Source organism: Pseudophryne corroboree, chromosome 1, assembly GCF_028390025.1.
Source record: "Pseudophryne corroboree isolate aPseCor3 chromosome 1, aPseCor3.hap2, whole genome shotgun sequence".
Classification (NCBI taxonomy): Eukaryota; Metazoa; Chordata; class Amphibia; order Anura; family Myobatrachidae; genus Pseudophryne; species Pseudophryne corroboree.
In genome coordinates, this window is record NC_086444.1 from 375,570,736 (window position 1) to 375,583,192 (window position 12,457).

Here is a 12,457-nt window from a genome sequence, read left to right on the forward strand (position 1 = left end):
AGTCCTGTAAAACCGCTCGGCCAAAGTGAGATGCAGAGGCCGCAAAAGTGTCAAACTTGTAGAATTTGACAAAACGAATGTCGGTCTGACCAAGTAGCCGTGCGACAAAGTATTCATGGAGACCCCACGGGCAGCTGCCCACGAAGGTCCCACCACGCACGTAAAGTGCGCTGAAATGGAAAACGGAGGCTCCCGAGCAACCGCCAAGAAGACTGTATCCAACAGCCCAGCATATGCTGGGACCCTGGCTATTTAGTACGGGAGCATCGTACAGAATAAAGAAGAAAAAACCCTTCGTCGAATAGCCTAAGACCTCTGTAGAGAAAGTCAGCGAGCCCTGACAACAGTCAAAGAGGACTGAAAAACACTAGTGTCAGATTTATATGAAAAACGGACATGCCCTTTGGGAGAAACGACCGCTGAGGCCGAAGCTCAGCCGGGGGAGTTGCTAATAGAGTACTCCCTGAAAGAGAGCCCGAACTTACGGGCGCCAGGCTAATTTCTTTTGGAAGAAAACCGAAAAAGGCAGGGACCGAAAATTCAGGTCAATGTGGTTTGAAGCGCAGCGGAGCAAAACCTCCCAGAGAAACCAAAGATTACGGCTGAATGGTAACTGAAAGGGGAAAACCCCCTTTTATCCTTATTATGTCCCATAAAGTTTTCCAAAAGTGGCAAAAGCGAGAAGAGGTAACAGACTTCTGAAATCGGGGCCTAGTAGGCCTAACCGAACTAGGGAACTCCTCCCTTCTGAGGGCTCGTGAACAGTCACACGGTTAAATGAAACCAGTGTAAGATTGAACAAAGAAAAGGACCCTGTTGAAGTAGACAGTCCAGTCGAGGTAGGAGCCAAGGCTCCTCTACCGACAACAGTTGTAGCCGTATCTTCAAGTCAATCGTGGCCCAACCAGAGCCACCGAGAGGACTAGCACGCATATTCTCCTCCTGTGTTACCGAAAGTGAGGTAGAAATAGAAAAGGAGGCAGGATAGAATAACCAGAAACTCCCAGGAGCCCTGAGGGCATCCTCAGCTACTGCCACCAGAGCTCACGTCGGTGAGTAGTAAAGGGTTAAAGAGTCAGTCAGAACGCCCTGAGGTCGATTCGAAATCTCCGCCCACAGCAGACCAGCTGACAAAACTCCGGGGAATGTTCCCTCACCCAGGAGTCTGACCTGGTGGCCTGATCTGGAAAGAAGATTGTTGTCCCCCGCTCAGAGGGGAATGTAGGCGACCACTCATTGCGTCGCAGCTTGACTGAAGAAATAGAGTACTTGGTACAGAGGAAGGAAAAATCCTCCGACGGACCCTGTTGAGAAAACGTTTATGAGGAGCATAAATCGGATCTTCAGAAGCCACGTAATGTACAGAGTGGGATAGTAGCAGTAGATTGTCCCATTAGGGAACCAACGTCAACCCCTTGAAAAAGAGTTATTCTGTAATCTTCCTGAACCCTGTGGGAGCGGAAGAGAGACCGAAAGAAAAGGACTTACAGTGAAAATGAGAATCCTGTAATGCGACTGAGTAAAGCCCGATGAGGAAACCCAACGGAAATCAGTAAACAGGCATCCCTGAAGACAAGGGACGCGTAAAACTCCCTTTCTTGTTCAACTAGCAATCACAGACTGAAAGGATTCTAAGGCCAGAATAGGCCTGGCCGAGCCAACTGGCTTCGGAACGTGAAAAGAAAACAAAGGCCTGAGAACTGTCCCGATTCAAATGATATGTAAAAAACAGGGATCAACACCCTTTGCGGTTAGAAGCATATGGAGCGCCGCCTGCATTATGACTCTCTTGTCATCGTAAATCGGTCGACCCCTGCCGAGGGACTCCCGAGACGGTTGTACTCCCAAATCTAGTCTGTAACCGCCCAAGCCTTCTTCCACCGACCTGCGCCTACCCTGGGACCCTCCAGGTAGTAGGAAAGTCTGACCTTTAGTGTGTGTATAGGATGATGTAAAATCAGACTGGACCGAGGATGCTGAACCTCTGCTTCAGCTTTTTTTTTTTTTTTTCTGAGATCCCCTGGCGACAGAGATATCGCCCGTGTGGAATCGGAAGCCTGAAAGGGCACGGTAAAAATCTAAAGGAAAGACCGGTAAAGGTCTGTCTTGGAGCTGGGGCAAAAGTAGGAGAAAGCAAAGTGGACTTACCTCCAATGGTTCAAGAAATCCTGCAGAAAGTTCCTTCCCCTGAACCATCTGCCCCGTAGGATTTCATGTTCACCTGTCACTGTCGCAGCCCCAGAGGTCGTCGGGTTAAGACAGCCCAAAGCGAAAATGCAGGTTCCGAGACTGCAGACGTGGAGACCTCCAAAGAACGTAAAGCAGAATCGTGATTCTGACCCGTATCAAAGTATCAATTGATCCGGATGCGAAACATCCTGTAACCTAGAGGACAATTATTCCACAACCTACCTGCTCCGGACAAGGTAGAACCCTGCTGCCGTATATGTCTTCGATGGATCCCTGAGCAAGTTTGCCTCAGGAAAACGGCAGCTTGTTGGACCGGCGATACATCGAGGGGTATACCCTGGAGAGGTTCTGATACCCTTACCTGCCGTCTGCGGGGAAAGGATAGGAAAACAAACATTGTTTGATACCTGAAATTGTGTATTCGGGTGTCTGCCGGCCGTCTACCGGAGCCTGCCCAGCTCATCCGAAACTGGACCAGTCGCTGTCCTTTCGTCATCGGTGTCGAACCCTGATGGACTTGACGTGTCCGCCTCCTTTACCTGCAGTCTCAGACGAACTGCTGTATAATGCACCTGGATATTCTGAGACACAGGTTCAGACTCCACAGAAAACAGACATCATCAGTATTGTAACATGGAAGGTTAGCAAGGTTCCTTTAGAAACCTGGAGAGGTGAAATGACGTACAAGGTCTCTGGTTACCAGTGACATTACCTGTATAATCTGAGCTGTTCAAACAGTAGTGTCCTGCAGGTGCGTGGAGGGCTCTGCAGATGGCTCCACCGCATACTTCACACCTAAGAGGGAATTCTTTGACTATCCCAGGTGAGACAAACGAAAGGAGAAAAGGTGGGTTAAATAAACACAGCCCTATGTAAGGTCTGCACTATAATGTGTAGTGACCGACACGATTCAAATAAACTTTCTGGAGCAGCGGAGACCTGAACCAGTAACGCTGCGCTGTGGGACAGGAGTCTTAGCCCTAGGCTATAGGAGCTCTCCTTAAAGTTTTGTTTGGATTCAAACCCCTGTTCAGATACCCGCTACTAGCGTACTGAGCCACAGCGCTATTTGTCTGATGCCTTACACACATTCCCCAATTACAAATAGCATTAGTAACTAGTGACACCAAGGAATAATAAAGGGAAGGCAACACCCCGCCCTGTATGTAGTGTACCGCTAATTAAGGTGCACCCGATGTTTCTCGGAGGTTCCGCTGGCTTTTCAAAATGGTGACCAGCCTGTGAGAAAAGATGGGTGAAAATGTTATGTGGCAAGGTGGGGTATTCTGTTTCTAGAAAACATTGCGGAAGTGTTTGTTTTATCCCCTATATATGGTATTGTATGGATATATCTATATACATACCCACACACTTAAATATATATATACAAACATATCTATATACACACACCACAGTGAACCCATGCACCTAATAGGGCAGATAAATACTGTGCACCTAATAGGGTAGATAATTACTGTGCACCTAATAGGGTAGATAAATACTGTGTATTTGTAGGGTAAAGAAATACTGCACAGTAGATTTTTAATTATCAATGAGCTGAGTCCCAGCTCCTGTAATAGAGCAGATTCCCTGATCTAAATGTCTGAAATGGGGCAGAGGACTCCCCTGCAGGAGGAATGTAGCCAAAGCAAGATGTAACAATATTTCTGCAGCACACTGCACAGAAAAGCTACAAACTCCAGAGACAGGTGTGTTGCCTAGAGACCATGAGAGCTGGGAGCCTCCACCGGGGGGAATAAGCTTCACCCCCCTTCCCCCCTCATACCTTATACATGTAAAGAATCCTCCCTGCACAGCCAGGAGAGGAAAGGAGCTTTCAGTGGCCCGGGGGACTGTGGAGCGGCGTCTCGTCATGCTGCAGCGGCTGGGGAGCGGAGAAAGCCCGCCGTACAGAGCGGGAGTTAGCTCCGCCCCCTCCGCTTCGGCGCCAAATTCAAATCCGCTGTATAGTAAGCGGAAAGCGCCCATGCATCCCCCGGCCGCCTGTATGCTGCGGCCGGGGAGCGATGTGCGGCCGGGGAGCGGAAAGCCTGAGCCCGCCGAACGGAGCGGGAGTTAGCTCCGCCCCCCTGCTCCGGTCACTTTCAAATTAAAACCGCACTATCATCCGGCTGCCTGTAAGTGTATATGCTGCGGCCGGGGAGACTGTGTCCTTTGCTGGAATCGAACCCTAGCTCGTGGGCATCGTAACCATAGGTGTTACCACTCTGCCATGAGAGCTATGCTAATTATTACACAGATATAGGTTCAAATTAGTAAGCCTTTTATGCACTCCAGCCTGTCTGACTGGAGAGTATAGGGGAGCCTGTCCATCCATGTATTAAAACACTGAAACTGAAAAATGTAAAAACATACATCAGTCTGGAGGGGGAGGGGGGGAGATTGTACTCACCGCTTCCTTCCGTCAGGCGTTTCGACCCAGCGGCCCCGACACGCGCCGCACGCAGCGGTGTCCGGCCATTTTTGATACTCACCGCTGCCATGCTGCCGGAATCTTCTGCTGGATGGAGTGGCCCCGACACGCGCCGCACGCAGCGGTGTCCGGCCAACTCAGGAGAGCTCAGTGTCTCCCTCAGCCGGGGCCCATCCCGAGCCGCACGCAGCTGCGATGGGACCCCGCCGGCAGCTCCCGCGGTGCAGACTGGCAGTGGCAGAGCTGCCAGTCTGTGAGTGTGTGAAAGAAAAATAAAATAATAAAGAAAAAAGAAAAAATTCTTCAGCTAAACCCAAGTGAACCAGCTACCTCGGGCACTAAACTAAGACTGGCTTGGAGGGGAGATAGTAGGGGAGGAGCTAGCCACAGTGTGAGAATTTTAAAGTGCCAGCTCCCAATTACTGCCTACTATTTCCCCATTGTAACTACGCTCCAGTGGCCCCTAGTGGATGAAGGAGAAATTGAGGGATTTTAGATTCCGGATTGGTCTGACCGAGCAGTCCGGCTTCGGGACCACGAACAGGCTCAAATAAAATCCTTCTCCCTGTTGTGATGGGGGAACCTTGATAATGACCTGATTTAGACACACCTTTTGTATTGCTTTGCGTACAACCTCCCTGTCCGGAAGAGAAGCTGGTAAGGCTGATTTGAAAAATCGGCGAGGGGGAACGTCTTGAAACTCTAGTTTGTACCCCTGGGATACTATTTCTAAAACCCATGGGTCCAGGGCCGAACGAACCCAGAACTGACTTTAGATTTTGAGACGCGCCCCCACCGGTGCGGACTCCCGCAGAGGAGTCCCAGCGTCACGCGGTGGATTTGGCAGAAGCCGGGGAGGACTTCTGCTCCTGGGAACCTGCCACTGCCGGTTACTTTTTTTCCTTTCCCCTATTCTCTAGTAGCAAGGAAGGAAGAACCTCGGCCTTTCTTGTATTTATTGGGCCGAAAGGACTGCATCTGATAGTGGTGTGTTTTCTTTTGTTGTGCATGAACATAAGGTAAAAAGGACGACTTACCCGCGGTAGCCGTAGATACCAAATCGGCAAGGCCGTCAGCAAACAAGACACCACCTTTATACTGCAGAGACTCCATATTTTTCTTAGAGTCGGCATCAGCATTCCATTGATGAATCCACAATGCTCGTCTAGCTTAGACTGCCATGGCATTGGTCTTTGCACCCAAAAGGCCAATATCCCTTGCAGCTTCCTTTAGGTATGCTGCAGCGTCCCTGATATGACCTAGTGTCAAGAGAACGCTATCCCTATCCAGGGTATCTATATCAGATGACAAGTTATCTGCCCACTTTTCGATAGCACTACTCACCCATGCAGATGCAATGGCTGGCCTGAGCAGCGTACCTGTGGTGACATAAATGGATTTCAATGTAGTTTCCTGCCTACGATCCGCCGGATCCTTAAGGGTTGCCGTTTAAGGGGACGGAAGAGTCACTTTTTTGGACAGCCGTGATAGAGCCTTGTCCACAATGGGTGGTGACTCCCACTTTTCCCCATCCCCAGAGGGAAACGGATATGCCACTGGAATCCTTTTGGGAATCAAACTTTTTGTCAGGATTTTCCCAAACCTTTTCAAATAGGGTGTTCAGTTCGTGAGGGGGAGGAAACGTTACCTCAGGCTTCTTCCCCTTATACATGCAGACCCTTTTGTCAGGAACAAGAGGGTCCTCCGAGATATGTAATACGTCTTTTATCGCCACAATAATGTACCGAATGCTCTTTGCTAATTTCGGATCTAATCTGGTATCACTATAGTCGACACTGGAGTCAGTCCGTGTCGGTATCCGTGTCTGCCAACTGGGCAAATTATCTTTTTTGTGACCCCGAGGGGGTCTGGACTTGTAACAATACATCCTCCACTGATTTCTTCCATGCCTGGTTCTGAGACTCCGATTTATCCAATCTCTTTATTAATAAGAGCCACATTAGCATTCAAAGCATTCAACACATTCACCCAATCAGGAGTCGGCGGTGCCGACAGGTTCACTCCCACAGCCGTCTGTGTCCCTAATACAGCCTCCTCCTGGGAAGAGCACTCCGCCTCAGACATGCTGACACACGTGTATTCACTACTCACAGACACACTGGGCATATAGGGGACAGACCCACCTAAAGTCTGTCAGAGAGACACAGAGGGAGTTTGCCAGCTCACAACCCAGCGCTTCACCAACGGTTCTGAAAACACTAAATAATGCCCCAGACCTGCAGCGCTTTTATAATCAACATATATTGCACAAAATTTACTGTGCCCCCCCTCCCACCCCCCCGTTTTTCACCCTGATACTTATGCAGCAGTGAGAGGAAGGACCAGCGTCTCTGCAGCCTGTGTAGAGAAAATGGCACTGGGCTGTGTGAGCTGTGAGGGCTAAGCTCCACCCCCGTAGTGGCGCGCTTCAGTCCCACTATTATTCAAAACTTTTAGACTGGCGGGGGTTAGGACAGTGCCCTGGCACTATGTCCCTTGTTGCCAGTGTCATATAGAGGTTTATATGCTGCCCGGTGGCGTGCTACGCTATTTATTCTCCCTCCAGGGGTGTCGTGGACACCCCAAGAGGGAGAATAGTTGTCAGGATCCTGGCGCCGGGATCCCGACGCCCAGGATATCGAGTGCCTCCCCTATAGTCATAGAGCAGCAGATAGACCTGACATGCAAAATCTGCTGCCTTACAAAAGCAGAATGTGATTGGTAGGTAGTACTTTATATTGAAAGGTAACAAGTTTCTGATGTCAATGATAACTACCATAAATTTGAAAAAAAGAATAGGTTAGGAGCTCCACCTTCTGCTGTCCTACTGTCATATAAATGATTATAGCGGACAGTGGATGAGAGAGGTGGGCTACCTAGGCCTATTGAAATCAGAAATAGGGTATTGATATTACGAGATGTAATATATAAATCCTGATTTATGTGCCAATCTGATTTCAGTACTCTCTCATTCAGTTGCCAGTAATTTATTCTCTGCAATGCTCAAGTAATAGAGAACCTGTGCAAATTCACTGGACAGCAGAAGTTCTCTATTTCTTGGTATAAGTCATCAACCAAACTCTCTCATATGTTCTATTTGGATATATTACTGCCATTTTTCACTGGTCACGCCCGATCTCATCTGATCTTGGAAGCTAAGCAGTGACAAGCCTGATTAGTACCTAGATGGGAGACCTCTAGGGAATATCAGGTGCAGTAAGCACAACTCCGTAATTTGATACAAACAGCAGAAGTGGTGGTGAAACCATTGACCTCTTTACCACTACTCCATCGTCCACTCTATCCTTTTGATTTATAATAAGTGTACAGTTATCTAAACTCGTACCAGGAGATCCTTAGAAAACATAAGGCACTCTATATTGGATAAATATTGTCATTATAATTATCTTTACTACGCTGTGTTTTTCATTTTTTCTGGGCATCCACTGAGATTCCAGTTTTAAATATTTTCACCTTAGGTGCATTCAACATATAGCATTTGAACTTGGTAATTTTGATATCGCTAAACATCTCACACTATTGGTATGGAGGGGTCATATTGTATTTTATATATGTTTGTGTCCTTCAATGTATCAATAATTTTATATAGTATATAATTAAAAGTTAAGTTTTAATTTTTTCTAATTAAACAGTTTATGCCATTGACTATGGGAGCACCACCAACCCTTAATATTGATACCCAATTTTAGGGATCTTATGTAGAATACATGGTTGGTATCGCTGGGGCAATATTGAATCAAGCCCCTTTTACAAACTATTAAATCAAGTGCGGGACTAAACAAACCCTTTTAGTGTACAAGGTAACAAATATGCAAGTGCTCATATTTATTTATAAGTCATTTATTGTTAATCTACAGTTTGAGAAAGAAAAATATTCCTTTTACATGAAAGCGTAATCCAGAGCAATGGCGCCCAGCTTCAGAAAGAGCTCACTCTAAATGAACCTCAGATTAATACATAGGCCAATGGCTTTTTTTCACCTTGATGGCAGATAAGGAGCTCAGATGGTTTCACAATGGCAAGAAACCCATCATCCAGGATAAGCTACACTGCAGCTGAGCATTACAATGCCTGCACTTTAGCAAACGCTACTCCAGTGTCATACACTGCTCCATGTACAACATTCTGCCCAATAATCCAGGAGCCTGAAATTATACTTCACCAAGACCAGTTCCACCACTGGCAAAAAAAAAAAAAAAAAAAAAAAAACAGGAAGGGAAGGGGAGAGATATGAAAATAATCTTCAACCATAAATACTGCAGATAGTGATATTAAGCAATGTGTGCAGAAGATGCAGAGGTGTGATTAGACACCTCTGCTCATTTTGTGTGAACCATAGAGGTACTAAACAGAAGTTTCTGCTGCTTTTTCTTCCTCTTTCCACCTTTTTCACCTTGGGGAAAAAAAGAAAGAAAAGGTGAAAGTGATGTACTGGAAACCAAGGTAACTGAAGACATAAATAAAGAGATAATCCCCTACCTGACGGAGGAGGAGGAGGAGTAGGAAGCGCAGTATCCAGCTTCAGAAAGGCCATCTCCATGGCTTCACTAAAGGAGTTCTGGAAGCTTGGTACTGGGACTCTCTCAGAGCAGTCACTCTCCCCATCACTGTCCGCAGGCGCCATGAACAGAACAGGATTTTCTGTAGAGTAAGACAATACACATCAATAACCTGCCTGCCCAGGAGCAGAAAACAGAGTGAGACATTTTCCTTTACCTTTCTGTACTGCAGCCTTGGGCCATGATTCCGCCTTTGCTTTCCCAACTCTTAGCATCTACAAGACAGATGATAATTACAGAAAACACTACTTCTACATTTAAATATGTTCAAAACTGACTAAAATTATATGATTAGCTCAAGTAAAATGATATAGATTATATATGTTGCACTCACTTCCTGAGCATGGTGGCAGCTGTAAGTAAACAGAGCTCCTGTAGCCTGCAACAGTATGTATGTGAATGTTGTGACTTTCTGTACCTGTGATATTATGTGTGGAAGAACCACACGTGCGTGTCACTACTGTGAGCACTGAAAAAACACTGAGGTATTCTGGGAGTATGGAGGGGAGGAGAGTTACTAAATTTAAATATTCAGTGCCTGTCCAGCTAAAGCCGTCCATATCCCAAGAGTACTCCAGTGCCCCCTATGGATTCAAAGAAAAGGATTTACCTGGTAAGTACCAAAATCCTATTTTTACTAAGTGTACCTGTTACCTAAAGTGCAGAGTCTTCCATTGTGTGTACAGTGACATCCAGAAGAACTCAGCCCATTAATTCACAAGGAATCAGAGACATCACAAACACATGACCTTTATGAAGCAATGGTTCCCAATAGTTAGGTTAATTACATGTACAGTTGTACTCATTGTAGAAGAGGGTGTTAATATATTGAATGCTAACATTTTTAAAGTGTCTCTTTGTAATAAGAAAACTCTGAGACAAGCTGGTGCCCAGTGTTACAAACATCTTTACTGCATATGTTCATATTTTCTTTCTAATATATGACGACAAGTGTATTGTTATGAGAATCTGATATTTATGGCATAATGTGCAGGCATGTTTTATATGCAAGCAAATTTCAAAATCATATAACCTGCTGCTTGTCACACTGGGGGGGAGGGGAGGTCCAGTGTAAGGAAAATGATCAATGGCACCAAACTGCATTTCCTTATAACTTCTAAATTAGGCTTTTATATCAGAAAATTATCATTCAGATCAACTACAAAACCGTTTACTGTAGTATTCATCAGAATGTGAAAGATTAACATATCTCCCAAAATAATTATCTCCATGTATTGCCATGCCCTCTAAGGATCAAGACAATACAGTATTCACCATTATATAGCAACTTATATAAGACATTAACCTCATCTTCATGGACCAATGGACTATGGGAACTCACCTGAGCAAATGAGGGAAACCTGGTGTCATCCTCTACTGGGGTATCAATGGGGCTTTCTGCACCATGACTAAGAATTGATCCTATACATAGAGAGTTCTATTAGACAGGAGTTTGCAGTATACTCTCCATTAGATACCAGATCAGTATAAACAATACTCACCAGCCTGAGACGCTGGGCTGCAGCTCAGAGGAGATGGCGATGAGCTTTGTGCATCTGCAGCAGAGATGAAAGAAAGGGAACCAGGAAAGGTAGGCTCTGTGGTAGAACTGACTGCAGGGAACTGCTGAAAGTTTTCCAGTGCAATATGCACTTCAGGGTCTGTGGATGGTGTTTAAATGAAAGTATGGTGAAAAAAAATAAAAAAAATCAATCAAGTCATTACGTTACACATGCATGAAGGATGACCTAAAAGCAATGTCCATGGAGCACAGCACCATGTTCTATTTGTTGGTCACCGTGTAACAATGTTACAGTTCTTATGCATGCATGTATGTAGGTTTCTATAAGAGGTCTTGGTGGTGGTTTTTACAACACTGCCTGGCAATGCGGTGTATATGACCTATGATGAAGTAACTTTTAGTCTGCACCATTGGTTAATTTTGTACTATAGCCAACTTATTTATATATTATCGCTGTTGGGATATGACAGGAGGAACACTTAATCTTACATTTTCCCTGCTTTTTGTTCTCCTCAATCTCAATCCTTTTCTCCCTGCGACGCTCATCTCGAGCCTTCCTCTGACGCAACCTTTTTCTCTTCTCCACTTCATCTAAAGAGTTTTGAAATATATACAGGCATACATGAAAAGCAGAACGACAAGTAGACTTCAAATTCACAGCATCTATTTTAGTCGACTACACACACTGAAAATACACAAATGTAGACTATTAAAAGAAAGAAAAAAAATTCCACGAGTGATCACTACCTTGGATCTGGCAAGGTCTATAAAGCTAGGTACACTAACATCTGTCCAATCTTTCTGGTTGGAGTGAAAATTTGGTAATGCATGTGAGAAAATGACAACCAGAACAAGGGCAAAAATGGTCATTTGGATAACTTGGTTAAATCAAATTGATTTAACCAATTTGTTTGAACATCTATTTTTGTCTGTTTTTGGGACAGTGTATGGGAGCAAATGGTTGATTGCCATTTGCTCCCATACATTCCCAGATTTTCATTCCAACCAGAAAGATTGGACAGATCTAACGAATTCAGCCGGATTTACCGGCGGTCAGGATGCCGGCTGTCCATACCCGACAGCAGGATCCCGCCTGCCAGAATGCCGGAAGCAGGGCGATTGCAAAGTGTCCCCTTGCAGGCTCCCCACAGGATCTAATCCCACTCTGGGTGTCGTGGACAACCACGAGTGGAAATAGTCCTGTTTTGCCGGGATTCCGGCTGGCGACATTGTCAGCTGTCGGGAATCCGGTGTCGGCATCTTGACCGCCGGGATCCCACAGCCGGAAAATTGAATGTATCCCGATCTAATAGTGTGAATACAGCATTAATGGTCCAAGGAGCTGATTTTTATTTATTTACTGCTATAAATTGTAAGCTTGCGAGCAGGGCTTCCTACCTCTATGACTGTTTGTTATTACCCAGTTTTGTTATAGCATTGTTATTTCCAATTGTAAAGCGCAACGGAATTTGCTGCGCTACATAAGAAACTTAATAAATAAATAAATAGGTGCATCATCAAGGCCTCCCTGAGGAGTTCTCCATGCATCAGATTGAGAAGCTCACATGCACCGACAAAGATTTTCTTATTTAGAACCAAATGTAACACCAGAAACCTTATTCTGAGTGACATTTTAAAAACTTAATGTCAAAATTCTTATACAAAACATTCGCTTTTGGTGGGGTAGGACAGTTAGAATAGGCATGCTATTGGTGTGGCCAGAGCTGTGCT

General features: G+C 45.5%; 1 protein-coding gene and 1 pseudogene across 2 annotated transcripts in view; one reads left to right on the forward strand and one right to left on the reverse strand.

The window, feature by feature from the left end:
* The first annotated feature begins 7,728 nt into the window (after window positions 1–7,728).
* LOC134954529 (5S ribosomal RNA) lies at window positions 7,729–7,847 on the forward strand (annotated as a pseudogene).
* A 622-nt stretch (window positions 7,848–8,469) lies between these two features.
* Window positions 8,470–12,457, reverse strand: part of RNF10 (ring finger protein 10) — a 44,362-nt gene continuing 40,374 nt past the window's right edge. For both annotated transcript variants that reach the window (XM_063913114.1, XM_063913115.1), the window contains exons 12-17: window positions 11,216–11,317; window positions 10,707–10,865; window positions 10,547–10,626; window positions 9,362–9,419; window positions 9,125–9,286; window positions 8,470–9,038 (exon numbers count right to left, since the gene is read on the reverse strand). In XM_063913114.1, the coding sequence (XP_063769184.1) occupies window positions 8,965–9,038; window positions 9,125–9,286; window positions 9,362–9,419; window positions 10,547–10,626; window positions 10,707–10,865; window positions 11,216–11,317 (635 nt within the window). In that variant the 3' untranslated portion in view covers window positions 8,470–8,964. The remainder of the gene's footprint in view (window positions 9,039–9,124; window positions 9,287–9,361; window positions 9,420–10,546; window positions 10,627–10,706; window positions 10,866–11,215; window positions 11,318–12,457) is intronic.